General features: G+C 33.3%; 2 protein-coding genes across 6 annotated transcripts in view; both read left to right on the top strand.

The window, feature by feature from the left end:
- LOC149773155 (uncharacterized) overlaps positions 1 to 14,505 on the top strand; it is a 125,326-nt gene that overhangs the window by 17,073 nt on the left and 93,748 nt on the right. The window lies entirely within an intron of this gene.
- Positions 643 to 14,394, top strand: LOC149773162 (uncharacterized). 4 transcript variants are annotated; one of them, XR_016417451.1, is made up of 17 exons: positions 643 to 860; positions 1,436 to 1,671; positions 2,119 to 2,378; positions 2,773 to 2,881; positions 3,554 to 3,786; positions 5,318 to 5,449; positions 6,007 to 6,174; positions 6,706 to 6,842; positions 7,246 to 7,351; positions 7,809 to 7,892; positions 8,331 to 8,511; positions 8,820 to 8,909; positions 10,614 to 10,702; positions 11,143 to 11,201; positions 11,438 to 11,500; positions 13,227 to 13,486; positions 13,744 to 13,881. XR_016417451.1 is itself a non-coding variant. In XM_089946704.1 (17 exons), the coding sequence occupies exons 1-17, from the start codon at positions 724 to 726 to the stop codon at positions 14,346 to 14,348; spliced, it is 2,874 nt and encodes a 957-aa protein (XP_089802830.1). In that variant the 5' UTR covers positions 646 to 723; the 3' UTR covers positions 14,349 to 14,394. The 4 variants fall into 4 exon arrangements, 3 of the variants coding, with proteins under 3 accessions (XP_089802830.1, XP_089802831.1, XP_089802832.1); XM_089946704.1 differs by having other exon boundaries at positions 646 to 860; positions 13,227 to 13,411; positions 13,744 to 14,394; XM_089946706.1 differs by lacking the exon at positions 643 to 860 and adding an exon at positions 894 to 942 and having other exon boundaries at positions 13,227 to 13,411; positions 13,744 to 14,394.

The following is a 14,505-nucleotide window of genomic DNA, read 5'->3' as shown; positions in this document are numbered from 1 at the left end:
CGTGTTAAAGAAGGTCTGTCCACTTCGCGTTGCGCCCTGTGACATAGCCCCATGATGTCATCACCTTGCACTTTCCCCATGTAGATTCCCTCTAGTTTTATATTTCGGGTAATAGTATTTTAGAATTTTCCAATGTGTAACGTCATAGGATTCTTTAGAAAGTTCAAATGGTATTTGAAAGTTACAATAAGTTAGGATTCCTATACAAACCTTGTTATAATTTAGTAGATTTTTCCCAATTATTAAAAATTTTACGATTTAAATTTATGTAATTTATATTGAGTCGGGGTTCCTATTTAATTTATATTAAATTTAGAATGTAAAACGAAATTGAAATTTTAAAACTTGGAATAGGATCCTAAGTTTGGTGGGGCTCATGTCTGGGTCGTGGGGGCTCTGGCATAGCTCTTAAGATCCAGAAAGAGGTGGACACTAATGTATATTAGTGAATCTCTCTCGCTCTTTCTCCCGATCTCTCTCTCTCTACCCCCCCCCCCCCCATCGATCGATCTTGACACACAATAACTTAAGTGCTTTAAACTGCACTGTTAGTAATAAAGTAAGCATCTATCTGATTAAGACATGTAGACATACCTAATTCGTGGCCAAAACCGAAACCTGGGCCTCCATTTCCACCCGATACGTCCATTGTTACAGCCTACAAGCCTGGAATTGTTGATATTGTTAAGGCCTTCAAACCGCAACAACGTATATGTTCGTACGATGCAGTATACGTTATGTAGCTACCAAGCCTTAACAATGTTGTTGGAATATTTTCTCTGTTGCGCATGTGCGCAATTTCTAAAACTAAAACATCCGGTTGCAGAAGCTGTGGGCCATTCAATTTCCCTTTGTTCCTGGTATGTAGATGTTGAGTATGGCTTCATTCCCAAACTTATGATAGATTTTGATCTTGGATTTATTGTGTTGTCTGTTACTGAAGTAATTATAACAATACTAATTTGTATCAAATGGAAGAAGTAATTATCTTTGATAGAGATTGTCTGATAATTCATTTTCCGTGATGTTGATTTGTACAATTAAAAATAAATGCTTTGACAAATTACCCTGGAGATGTACCTGGAGAATTGTAAATGTGCAAAGCCTTATTTATAGGAACAGTTTAGCAAAGCTGAATTTTGTTGTAGCAGGTTGCTCAATATTGGTTTAGACAAGATGCAATAGCGAGAGCGTTGTGTTTAAGTCAGTTGAGAGCAGGTGTGAATAAAACTCCTGAAAAAGCACTGGGTTTTTTTACGTAATTATTCTTCGTTTTTATCACTTAAATAATTCCATTTTATTTGTTAGTGCCACAATTTTGGAATGGTTTGTGCTTTTTTATAGTATTATTTCATGGCGTTGCATTAAATGCAAATATTTGTCGTTGAATCCATTTAACAGTAGATAAAAATGTTTGTGTCTGTTTTTTATTAAGGAAAATGGTGTTCTCATGGGATCGAAAGCCAGCCAAGAGAAAATATATATCTGTTCAAAACAAGTCAATTAGGGTAAAGTATGAGAGAATTTTACCAACTTCTAGTAGAGAACAAGACCCAGTGGCCATAGATGAAACAAGTGGATCTCTTCCAAAGGCAATATCTGCATCTGGGTCCATATCCTTAAACTCAGAACTTGTAGATAAACAATCAGAAGAGGCAGTTTTTCTCTCAGGTAAAATACAGTCTGTCCCTAGTTTAAGATCCTAATGCAGAGTCCTTGCAAAAAGAACATGTTCTTATTTACAAAAATACCTTCCTATAAAATTTGATAGAATGTTTCCTGATATTTACCGTGTCTTTCTTTAATTGACATCCCAATCATTCAGTACATAATAAATGCTTACCTAACAGATGTCTTTAATTGGCAAATACTTCCAGAAAAGCAATAAAATTAGAACAGCCAAAAGAGGCATAATTACAGAAGAATAAAATTACAGTGGTTACAGCCTGAATATACTACAAAAGCAAATTTATTTCTAGCATTTTTTCTGTCTCATACATGTATTTGCTTATTTACATTGATTTTACATGTGACTGCAATATATGTATCATATGATGTATAATCTGTTATTTTTCTCTTATTAATCAACAACAAATAAAGTGCTTACAAATCTTGCAGATGCCTTAGATGAAACAAAAGTCTCCTACCGAGAGAAGAAGAGAAAAAGACTAGAAAATTGGGCAGCTCTTGCTGATGAATTGGTTGAAGTTGGCACAGCCGTGTTGTTTACACCACCTCACAGTCAGTGCATTTGTTGTACACAAAGTCCCGATCAGATTTTTCGCTGCATGGACTGTGGCACATCAGCCGTGTACTGCAGAGAATGCCTTGACATTTGTCACAGTCTGCCACATCTACACATGTTTGAAGTGTTTAAAGTAAGCTGTTATTAATTTTTAATGTGTAAGTTTTGTTAGCATCAATTTATATTGTTTTGTATGAATTGAAATTGTTGTCTGTATATTTTACATCTTCAAGATATTGATATACAGTCCAGGTTATCTTTTTATTAATTACCTTGTTAATCCTCAGATGAACTAGTCAGTTTATGAAAACAGATTTTCATCCAGGGAGTATAACATTTTGCAACATTTGTATATTAATGTGATTTTTTCATTCTTTTTATTTTCTTTCACATTATTTTTCTTCACTAGTTATATTAATAGTATTAATTTTATTTACAAAAGATTTTTTTATTGTATAGAGATTATGCCACAGGAGGGAATATATATTTTTCAAATGAGAAGTAACCAGCATTTTCTTGTTTTTCAGAATGGTACATTTGTTTGTGTGGACACAGATACACCAGTGTGGAGAAGGCCAGATAACCATGAATGTCAAACCATCTATTGTCAGCAGATTGTAGTAATGGATGAACATGGTTGGTATACATTTATCCTCTTCAATATATACAAATTAAAAATGGTCCATTATCATTTCTAAACAGAAATTTACAAACTGCTTCTGGGGGCCCTGAGTGGCCGAGTGGTATAAAGCGCTCTCCGTTACGGATCACTGCCATCTCACCTCTGCCTGCATGTGTTTGAGTCTCGGATACAGCCAATGTCGGTATGTGAGAAAGCTTGCCAGTAGCTTCTCGTGGGTCGGTATTTCTTTCCAGGTTTTCCTGGGTTCTTCCTCCGCCATTAATACTGGCCGCCATGTATATCCTATCGTGTGCTGAAAAATGGCATTAAACACTACAAGAACAACAACAACAACAAACTGCCTCTGATAAATCACCTAACCTGTTTGACAAAATTTGAGGGAGAAAAAAAACATCCTGGAATGGCTACATTTCAGACTGGTACTTATGACAAGACATTGCAATCTGATTTTTTACATCACTACTACATGTGGAAACAAAATTCAATTCTTCCTGCAAACTGGTCAGCCAAGTTTAAAAATTTTTAAGAGGAAACCTTTCTTATTATTAGGCTTCTTAAGTTTGCACTAATGATACTAATCAGCCACTGATAATGACTTTGCTGCTTTCAGGTAATGTTCATTTTTTACACCTTCATTTTTCCAATAAGCATTTTTCTTTTAACAGGCAGACAGCACAAGCGTATCATTGAATTATGTGGGTGCGAGTCTGCGGCAGTTACAATGATCCGTAGTTATCTCTGGCCTTCCTCACCTAAGAATCCCATTTTAGGTTTCCACATAGGACTTCTTGAGTGGATGACAGCACTGTTGCTGGAGTGTCATGTGTCTACCAAAGGTTTCTGTGAAGCTTTAAAGGCCAAGTTGTCCAAGCATCACAAAGGATTGTTTGATTCAGAAGTAATGCATTCAGTTCTTGTCTTTTTCATAATTATTCCATTTTTGTGTTTATATTCTTTCTTGAAAACAGTTGTTAAATATGTATATATGTAATGAAAGATTATTATTTTAGTGGTTTGTAAATTGATGTTTTTGTAATGAGTTATGTTGTTTCCAGCAAAAATTAGGTTTTTTTTTTGGTTTTCAATTTGTGGCATGTAGCAACTGTATATCAACACAAAATTTAGATTTTACAGAATATTCTTACAAGTATCCAGTTCACCCAGATTTTATAACCTATGCTTTTTGCCATAATTAGCACACTGGGTTTGTTGAATATTTGACAGACTTGGTCACATTATCCTGTGAAATCATTTACACATCATGTATTGATATATAATTTGGTGTTATACATTTCCGAAGTTGTTGTATTCTGCTCATTGGTTCAGTTTCACATAATGTGATTTGAGTCTGTTTAAAATAGAAATAACTGAAGACCTGCATCCTGTTTCTAAAATAAATATTTCTGATAATTTTGATTTTGTTGCATCTTTGTAAATGTTTTGTAATCCACATGCTTTACAATGATACTAATACCCTTTGCCTGTCCGTTTTGGGGTCTCCAGGTGGCCAAATGGCCTAAATCACTCTCCATTACAGATCACTGCAATCTCACCCCTGTCTGCGTGGGTTTGAGTCACTGGCTCAGCAAATGTAGGTATGTGAGAAAGCTTCCCATCGGTTGATGGCTCTTTGGGGTTTTCCCGTTTCTTCCTCCACCAGTTATACTGGCTGCCATGTATAGCCTATCTGGTGCTGAGAAATGGTGTTAAACCCCACAACAACAATAACAACTGTCTGTTTTGTTGATCTACCTATCAACAGATCTTTTTTTTTCAAAACTGCTAGGTGACATTTCACAAAACTTAGTATGTTTTATGATCTTTCCCACAAAGTAAATATCATTTCAAAGAGGGTTCGAGTTTTGCAATTACCCGGTGGGAGAGAAAAAAATGTTGTCACATAATATTTAGGTATATATTATGTTATAGCAGGAAGATGCACCATCTGTGTGACACATATTCCATTCCATTTTTTGGGGTAATCACAATATCTTGTTTTACAATGGACAAAGAAGAAATAAACTGTATCCATGATAAACAAAATTCTGAAAGTTAGTAGCTATTTGGCAAAGTATCCAGTATGCATATTTTAACTATCTCAGTTGGTCACATCGCCTTTTCTTTTATCAAACAGCTTTTATATGAAGTTTTGTGTTTACAAGATTCCATTTCATGTGAAGTTGACACATTCAAACAAGAAATATATTTAGATGCTTTCATTTATTAAATCCTGTTGAAATTTTGGGAGGGAAATGTTAGGACCAAAAAATTCCATCTCTACAGCAGATGTCAGTTTACTTATGTGCTATGAGTTATCAGTAATATTTATTATATCAAAATTGTATGCACTTCTGTTAGATACAGTATAAAGTTTAAAATGAATCAAACTTGTTATTTATATTCTTGTTTTTTTGTTGTTTATTTTCCAGTTTAAAGACGTTTATAAAATTTTAATGAATGAATGCCTGGTGCAGTATCGAAATTTTAGGTACAGGATCAGTCACCCTATACATCTTTGTGAAGAAATTGATTCTGGAACCCAGTGCCCAGCATGCTTTGAGGTAACAGCTGCTTTAAGAAGCCAATGGATGTATGTATGTATGTATGTATGTATGTGTGAATATATATATATATATATATATATATATATATATATATATATATATATATATATATATATATATATATATATATATATATATATATATATATATATATATATATATATATATATTACATTATTCCTAGTATTGTAGACTGCAGTTTCTCATTATGTTTGTATATATCATCTGACAGGTATATAAATTTCCTTTGGATACAGTAAGATATGCAAACAGCTCCTTTATGCATAAAAAATACAGTTTCCTAGTTGATATATAAGTCTAAATTTATGCAAAATATTAAGCATGCACATTTCCATCTGGCACTTGTTATTTGATGTTGTTCATTGTACAGTCTGATAGAAGTCTTCATTGCATGTCAGCTCTGACATTGAAAGTTGATGGGTATAAGGAATTCGATTTAAATAAGTCAATAATGAGAGGCTTTTTTACCATAATTTTGACCAGACAGATGTACCACAACATTTCTTATAACTCATTTTCAATTTCATTTTCAGAATCCACAAAAGATTATTTCTTTTGATGCAGATTTCCAGTTGGTCAGAAAGGTTTCATCGGGAGCTGAGGCAGGAAAGCCTAAACATGATGGTCATTTCTTTCTTGATCAGGATGAAGTTGATAAATTCATGGATGGCTACTCCACAGAAAAGACAAAGAATATGCAGGTAAAAGGCAGTTCACAATGTAAGAAGAGTTTTAACTACTTGATTCTATACTTTATATACTATTTTCCTCAAATAAAGACAGTTTCATTAATTTACTCATATTTTTGTGAAGCTATTATCTTTTTAGATGCTTTTTGTTTACCATTGCCTGCCCAGTGCCATCAGATGACAGATACATTAATTTATTACCACATCTCCATCCACTACAGATGGTTACCATAATAAGTACCATGTATGCTTAATTTCCACCAAATAGTTTAGAAGGTCATACATATACAGTTTTGGAGACAGAATGGTAGTTTACATACAGCTAATGCTTGAGTGAAAATCTTGTAGATCATGAGTCTTATAACAAGTTCTATTCTCGTGCATTAGCGTTTAATAATTTATCATCTAGCTGCTTTGCATAAAGATGAAGGATTCTGACCTAAGTTTATTAAGTCACTTCATATTTACCATAAAATTTTGCCTCATCTTCTGGACTCTTGATGTAGTTATTTTATTTTGCAAGTTTCCGTTTGTTTATTTCAGGAATGTAGTGAGTTTCAAGCTGGCAGTGCCCTAAGATCCAAAGCGAAGAACAAGAAACTTGATGAAACTGCTCTGTTTGGTTCTGCCTGTCGTCATGAATTCCCACACTATTTTTTCAACCTGAAACATGGTGAAAGGTATGCAATTGTTTTTTTTATCAAAAGTCTTAATAATTTAGTATCCACAATATCATTTGGGTAAATATTTGTCATGCAAAGTTGTATTTTTCCATCTTTGAAAATTGGTTAATGACTTACCAAAGTTTCTCTCCTCAAGGAATGTAACTGCATTAAAGATTTTTTACATAGTTGAATGAAATATCTTTACGGCTCAGTTATTTCAATCAATTTTACATTTATTCGTAATTAGTCGATTACAATATTGTAATGATTATTTGTTTTGAACAGCATTGAGATTCATTAATACCGGTAGTAACTTATTGTTACTGGCAAAATTTTACAACTAAAGTTTGGTATACTTATACAATTGATTTTTTTTCTTAATATGATCTTGTATGTTTGAATTTCAATTTTATTACAGAATTGGTTATTCAGTGTACCTGCTTGAAAAATTAGTTGCAGAAAACAAGGACAGCCAAATGCACATATTGTATGATATAGCTTGTCTCCTGGAAACCCACCTGAAGGTACATGTCTGCCCTGTCTATTATGTGGGTGAATTTCTCCTGACTTAGTTGTGTTTGTGGCCATGTCATATTTCATGCAGTATTTCAGTAATTTTTCTGTTTTGATTCTCTCTCATTTCCTGATTGTTGTACAATACATATCTTCTTTTAATCATTTTAATGTATTAATTGAAAACACTTCTTGTTTATAATTAATTTTAGGTTCAGTATTTGATGTCAGATAATCTGTCAATAGATTGATGTGTGAAGCATAGCTGAAACCTCATTACCACTTTGTGAAAGTGTTGTCATTTTGTTTTTGGCGTCACTTTTATTTATGTGTTCAGTAATTCCTATGATAGTGTTGTTTCTAATCATTTTCAGCTTGCAATTTTGTTCTTCATGTGCATTCTATTAGCATGGTATCATTGTGATATTGTAACATTTTTTGTAATTTAATTTCATTGTTTATTTTTAGAAAAAAGAACGTACTGATCTGTTGGATGCAGTGAAGCTAGTTATCCCAATATTTCATTGCTATGGACACAAAATGGCTTGCCAGGTTTGTTTTCCCTTTACCAGTAAAAACATAATGAAATATATCTTCATATACCTTTTGAAATGTTTTTAATTGTTGATTGTTCCAATATCAAATGCCTGTCTTTTTTAATGAAAATTTTATATGATGATGTAGACGCTCGGTGTATGCACCAAAGTTGTAATGACAAAGGAAATCTTCTTGCTACTGGCATTTGTAAAAATGTTGCAGTTTGTTTCAGATAACTGTATTTTTAAGATCACGAAAAACTTTATTTAAGATCAGTTTTAATTAAATGGCTTTTGTAATTACTGCAGTTCTCAAGAATTTACATTCACTTTATTAACAAATTTTTTTGAAAGAACATTACCATGTAAAGGGAATACAAAATCTTGTGTATTAATGTTTCAACTGTTTTTTTTTAATTCAGTTTTGTCATGTACATTTTCCCCATTTTTGTAGGTTTTGTACAACCCAAGGCGAACACCTGGGTTAGGACTGACTGATGGGGAGTGCTTGGAGCGCCTGTGGGCATACTTAGGGAAATTTAAAAGCATTTCCAAGGAGATGACTCCAGAAAATCGTGTTGATCTGCTTGTTGATGGCCTTATGCATTATGGAGATAAAATTAAAAGAAAACAAGGTACATGTAGTCTCTGCATATGCAGTTTTTGCAAGTAAGAAAATATGTCATTACCATCTAATTGTGCCATTAACAGATTAGGTTTTATCAAACATAATATTAATTATATTTAAAATTCCTTGCCATCTTTTTGTTGTATTAATGTATACATACATTAAGACCTGTCCTAACATGCAAATCCTGGGGTGAATAGATTTGACCGGTTGAAAATTAATATAGTACATCTAGATAAAAACATGATTTTCACATTCATTACAGAAATTATATACACAAACACACACAGTAATTATCATCTTACTGATTTTCAGGCAAAACCTTTGCAGAAAGGTTGAAGAAAGCAGAAGCTCTGAAAGTCAACACCAACAGAATGCTTCAAGAAACTCTAGGAAATATTTCAGGTGTTTTAAATTATGCTTTTCTTTAATTCTTTCTTTATGTATATTTTGAACCATTAATCAATTTTTTTAATTAAGATTTTCAACTTATGCTTGTTTTTGTTTTTTGATATATTATTTTCAGTATAACATCCATGCATGTTAGCCTGTAACAATTTTGCTGGTGTTCGTTAAAAGTGTGCCGACCTGATAAAATCATGAACTAACAAATGAATAACAGGTATTTTGAAGTGCTTTTCATGAAACGTGCAAGAACTCTAATGCTAAATCTTTAATAATTGATTAATTAAGCTGACACTATACATATTTTAGTCATCTCTGGTGGACACTGTATTTCTTGTTTGCCTTACTATTAAAAAAAATTGGAAATGTCTTTCAAAATTACAGCAAAATATCAAATCATTTTCAATTCAAACACAATTTCAGATCAAACCATTGACTTTGTATAAGCAGTGTTATTTAATTCTGAGCAATGGATATAATGCTTTCAGTTTATTTTTATTAGCAGTGTTGCTCATGGAGGTGCAGGGTATTACCAGTAGAGCAGTTTTCCTCATGATATTTTGTTCCAGCTGTACATACCACATTATGTTTCCACTAAATCATACATGCCAACCATTACACTTTTGGCATAATCATTATGCTTTTCTCACCAGATTACATTTTATGTTAGCCTGTATATGAATTGTGCTTTTTTGGCATACAAAAAAGAGCAATAATAAGTTCTTTTGTAATTTTTTTATTATCATTTCTTTGATTCCACTCATACACTGGAGATTATTCTTGAAAAGATGACTGCTGTGTAAGAATAGTGCAAGAGTAGTTTCCTTTTTCGCTATTTAGAGCAACTGTATATGACCCATTTCCAAGAAACAGACTGGTTTCTTCAAATATGAACATTGCATCACAGATTCATTAAATTGACAAGCTAGTTAGTTAGTGGACCTGTCTATACATTTAATGGTGCCATATGTTAAGCATTTATGGTGTGAGTCGTTATATGATAGAAAATATTAGAGCAGTTATCATCAAGAAGGAATGTACAGAAATTGCAAAGTAATCTTGTTATTGAAAGAAAGTAATGATATTTTTCACTTGTTATGTTAATTTGTTAAAAGTATGTGCATAATTCTAAGATTGGGGCATTGGTGTTGGCATCAGACTCCAGTTTCCCTGCCAACTGTATCATTATCATCACTTAGTGGAGTGTATGCTTCAGTGTCAGCACTTCCCATTTTTATGCACAAGCACTCAGTTGTTTTAACAGTATCATTTACAGTATCACAAGCACTCAGTTGTTATAACAGTATCATTTGCAGGGTGTAGCTTATAGTGTAAGCAGACTCATTCATATGATAGACCGCCATTTGCTATTTTTTGGATGGTAAGCAGGGATTGTTCTGAAGAACATTCTGTGCCCTAAATAGCATTAAAAAATGTACTCTGATTTCTTGAGGTAAAAGAGAAAAAATCAAAGTTCGAAAGAAAATCCCAAGACCTACCTTCAAACAATTTAAATGGTCAATTGTGGTATACCACAGTACAGAGTTATGTGTAGTATCCATTGTAGCTTCTTGTTAGTGTAATATAGAAATTTGCGTTACATGCATTACTTGACCAGTTTTTTGCTTATTGTGAATTTATTTTCATGTATATCACTTTTTCTGGCTTTGCAGAAATAATTTGATTGTCGCTGTCTTTTTAAAGGTGTGTCAACAGATGACATTAGAAGATGGTCAGTGGAGGATAAAAATCGATTTTCCACAGGCAACTCTCTTGCAAGAAGTGAAAGCAAGGTATAACAGCACATCATTCACTGAGTTTGGTTTAAGAGATGATAGCACCCCTATGTATAGGTCAGGTAGAATTTATATCTCTAAAATTTCATCTTTGCTCATTTTAATTTCTTTTTGCTTTGCTTCAGATCTGAATTTCAGTTTGGAGTGGAAAGAAATCATTGTTAATAAGAGTCGGTCATCATCCAATATAGTGACTGTGCTAAAATATATTTGCATGGAGGTGTTTTTGCCTTGTTTCTAATGAAGTTCATCAATAAAATACCTTTAAACTACTCATTTTCAATTGCTCTGAATCAATTATGTTTTACTGTAACATCAGTAATGTATGTTATTAAATCTATGATTATTTCAACCTCCAGTTATTATAGGTGACTTCACCATGTCAGCTGCAATTGCACAAGCAATATGTTTAATTTATGCTTTATAATAAATTTCAGGAACCGCTTACCCGATTAGAGACATATGCTATCAGTTTGAAGAAATACTACCATTTAAGGTAAGTTGTTCATCTCTTATAACTGATACCTTTTGTTAATTAGACATAGAAAACCTCATACAGTAGCTTGTCCTTAAACCTGTAATGGTGATATGAATAATGTGCCAGTGTTGCCCTAAACAATAATATTTTCTTTAATAATTTTATAATTTCTTTGAAAGGAAAGACTTCACATAAATTTCAATTATATTTCAATATACATCAAGTCGGTATTATTTTTATATATACTCTTTCAGTCAGTCTTCACTGGGAGTTGTTGATCCACTAGTTACAGAGAACATCAGGAAGAAAATGTCTGGGTAAATATGTTTCATTTTCATTATGTCTCAAGTCACACTCAACCATTTACTACTGTATGTATGATTCAAGGCATTGTTGTACAGGCAGTGTCTTTTACTGCACAGGTGCATCTTGCCAGCATCATAGTTTGAGAATGTAGTATATGTCAAAATTAAAGCTGTAATTTTATGACTGAGGTCAAACCTGCCTGTTGTCACAAAACTACCAACAAATATAAAAGATGCAGTGATCACATTGAATAATATATAATATGTTTTTGTTGATTGTTTCAAGTTAATAATTGCAGAGATGCATATTTACTTCAGCCTATTCATTTTGGCAGGATGCATAGAAATGGTCTGGATCAGCTACAATAGAACAACCTCATGCATAGTTTGCGAGGCAGTTTTGGATGGCTTAAATTGGTCATTCTATAGTTTCTGTGCATCAGAGTAGTTTCAAAAACTTAGACTGAAATGGGTTTTTCAAAACAGTTTAATCAGTTGTCATATTTTGCTACACACAAATGCACACCCAACACTTTTTCAAGTTGATGGTTAGGTATGGTGGCAGTATTTCAGAAATGGTCTAAAAGTGGGGTTGTTCAGAAACTGGTTGCAAATGTTAATGCCTGTTTCATGTTTATTCAACAGATTCAGATACATAGCTTTATTACAGCATGTGATTCATGGATTTGTTCATTTGTGCATTTTAATTAACTTTCCATAGTTTCCTTATTAGCTACATTTAAAGTGTCCACACTTTTCATGATATAGTTACAACAAACTATGATATAATCAGACTCAAGTGACAAAGTATTTAATGCTGAAAAGAGTGAATATTTGTTGCAGAAATGAATAAATCCATGATTCTTGCACCTGTGGTCATTGTCAGACTCTCCCCCTCCCCCCAATTTTCATACTGTGATTTGTAATTCCTCACAATTGGGTTACCATTACTTGTTAAAATGTATTTTAGTTATTTGAGTCACTGATGTTTCTCCAGTCTGTATGCTACTTTAGAAATAAATGCAGCATTTTGACTATTTAATTTTCTATTTGTTTCATTTTCTTTCAGTGATCATTGGCTCTTGATTGGTTTTCAAGCTAATCAAAATAAGTAAAAGATTTCTCTCAGCCAGTAAAGTTTAGTATGATTTGCTTCTTTTGCTGGGAGTGCAAACTATCAAGTAATCTTGGTATGCACTCCATTCAGTCAGACCGCTCTGGTGGCCTAGTGGTTAGACTGTCCGCCTCGGATGTGGGAGGTTGTGTGTTCAATCCTCGGCCAAGTTATACCAAAGACTTTTAAAAAATGGTACTAACAGTTACCTCGCTTGGTGCTCAGCATTAAGAGGTTAGTGTTAGGACTGGTCAGCCTGGTGTCAGGATAATGTGACTGGGTGGGACATCATGCAAAATATCTGCGGCCTGATGTAAACTGTCACATTGCAGACATTGTAGCGATATGACTGAAACATTGTTAAAGCTATGTTAAAAATCCAAATCACATCACAACACATAACACAATCCAGTCAGTCTAAAAAATTCTTCTCTCTTTTTTTGTTGCCCTGTTTTACTTGTTATGGAGGAAAAAAAATTATGCAAAAGATGAAAACAATAGTGATGGCGCCTGAGCAGCCTAAAATGAACACTGGGGCAGTAACTTAATTAAATTAAAGGAAACAGATATAGTGATTATTACAATTTACTGGCAGTTCAGAGTATTCTGATTTATGTTTTTCAGTCTAGAACAGGTCTTGAGATCCCACGAAAGGTCCTTAAAGATCACCAGGTGGTCTTCGACATCAGACCAGTATAAAATGCACACTGAATCCAGTAATATAAAAACAATAACTGCCAAAGTCCAGGTGATGACAAGGCTGATGGCAGAGAGAACCTTCTTACTGCAGATGATGAAGAAATATGCGCGTAAGTATTGACATAACAAGCCTTGATATCATGAGATAAAGGAGAATGTGAAAGAAGTGTTAATGGATATTTTGGGTAATTAAAACATGTGTTTTGAAATACAGTTGTCTTTGTTTAAGAAGACTTACAATATTCCAGGCAATCTTTACAAATTTATCATTTTAGAGGTAATCACAAGAAACAATAAAACAAAATGTGTAGGGAATTAATTTGGTGTATGTTTTTATGGTATGGAGTTTTGTTTCATTGTAATATATATTAAGTTGATCTGGCTTTATAAATATAACTGGCATAATAAAATGTCATATTTCATGTTTTTCTGTCTATTCAAGGTGGACAAGCTGTTGCAGTAAGACTTGGGAGACAGCTAAAAAAAGTAAACACAGCTGTTCAACATCATCTTAAGGAGTACAATTTATTGGAAGGCAGCAAACTCCCGTATCCAGATAAACTGGACCTGGACAGCTTGAAATCTCTAGAGGTTCCAGCTGCAGTTCCAGAAGAACTTAAAAGGCTTCTAATTGATTTGTTTGAAACAATGGAGAGATGTGATGAAGAAATTGAACTAATTGCATGTGACATGAGGAGCACAAATTGTTTTTACATAAAACAACAGGGAGCAGTGCTAACTTCATTTGAGAGAGCAGAGAGTGATGTGCACAGGGCTGTCCTGCTCTTGGAGGGTTTACATATAGAGAGATGTATTCTTCATCTGAGAAACACGTTCTCTAATGTATGCATTGTTAATGAAGTTCCATTGCATTTCCACAAGATATTACAGTTTGACTTACCAAGTGTCGACCAAGAAATTCCCTCTATTCTTGGCAATCTTGTATCAGATGAATATCTGCTAGAACAGTTAGATGTTGAAGGGTATGAATCGATGGATTCAGACCCATCTTCAGACGAGGCTGATGACATTGAGATGCATATTTAAATTTCTTCTCCTATCAGATTTTTTAGTGGTGTCTGTTTCTTTTTTTTAAGAGAAAAAAATCATTGAATTCTTCAAACAGAACAAATAATCTTTAAAATATAACAAAATATAGTATTGTTTTAAATTATCAATCTGCAGAGTTATTCTGAACTTTTGC

This window comes from Sinohyriopsis cumingii, unplaced genomic scaffold (assembly GCF_028554795.1).
Source record: "Sinohyriopsis cumingii isolate HCF-2022 unplaced genomic scaffold, ASM2855479v2 utg000873l, whole genome shotgun sequence".
NCBI lineage: Eukaryota > Metazoa > Mollusca > Bivalvia > Unionida > Unionidae > Sinohyriopsis > Sinohyriopsis cumingii.
This window is presented reverse-complemented; position numbering and strand designations above follow the sequence as displayed.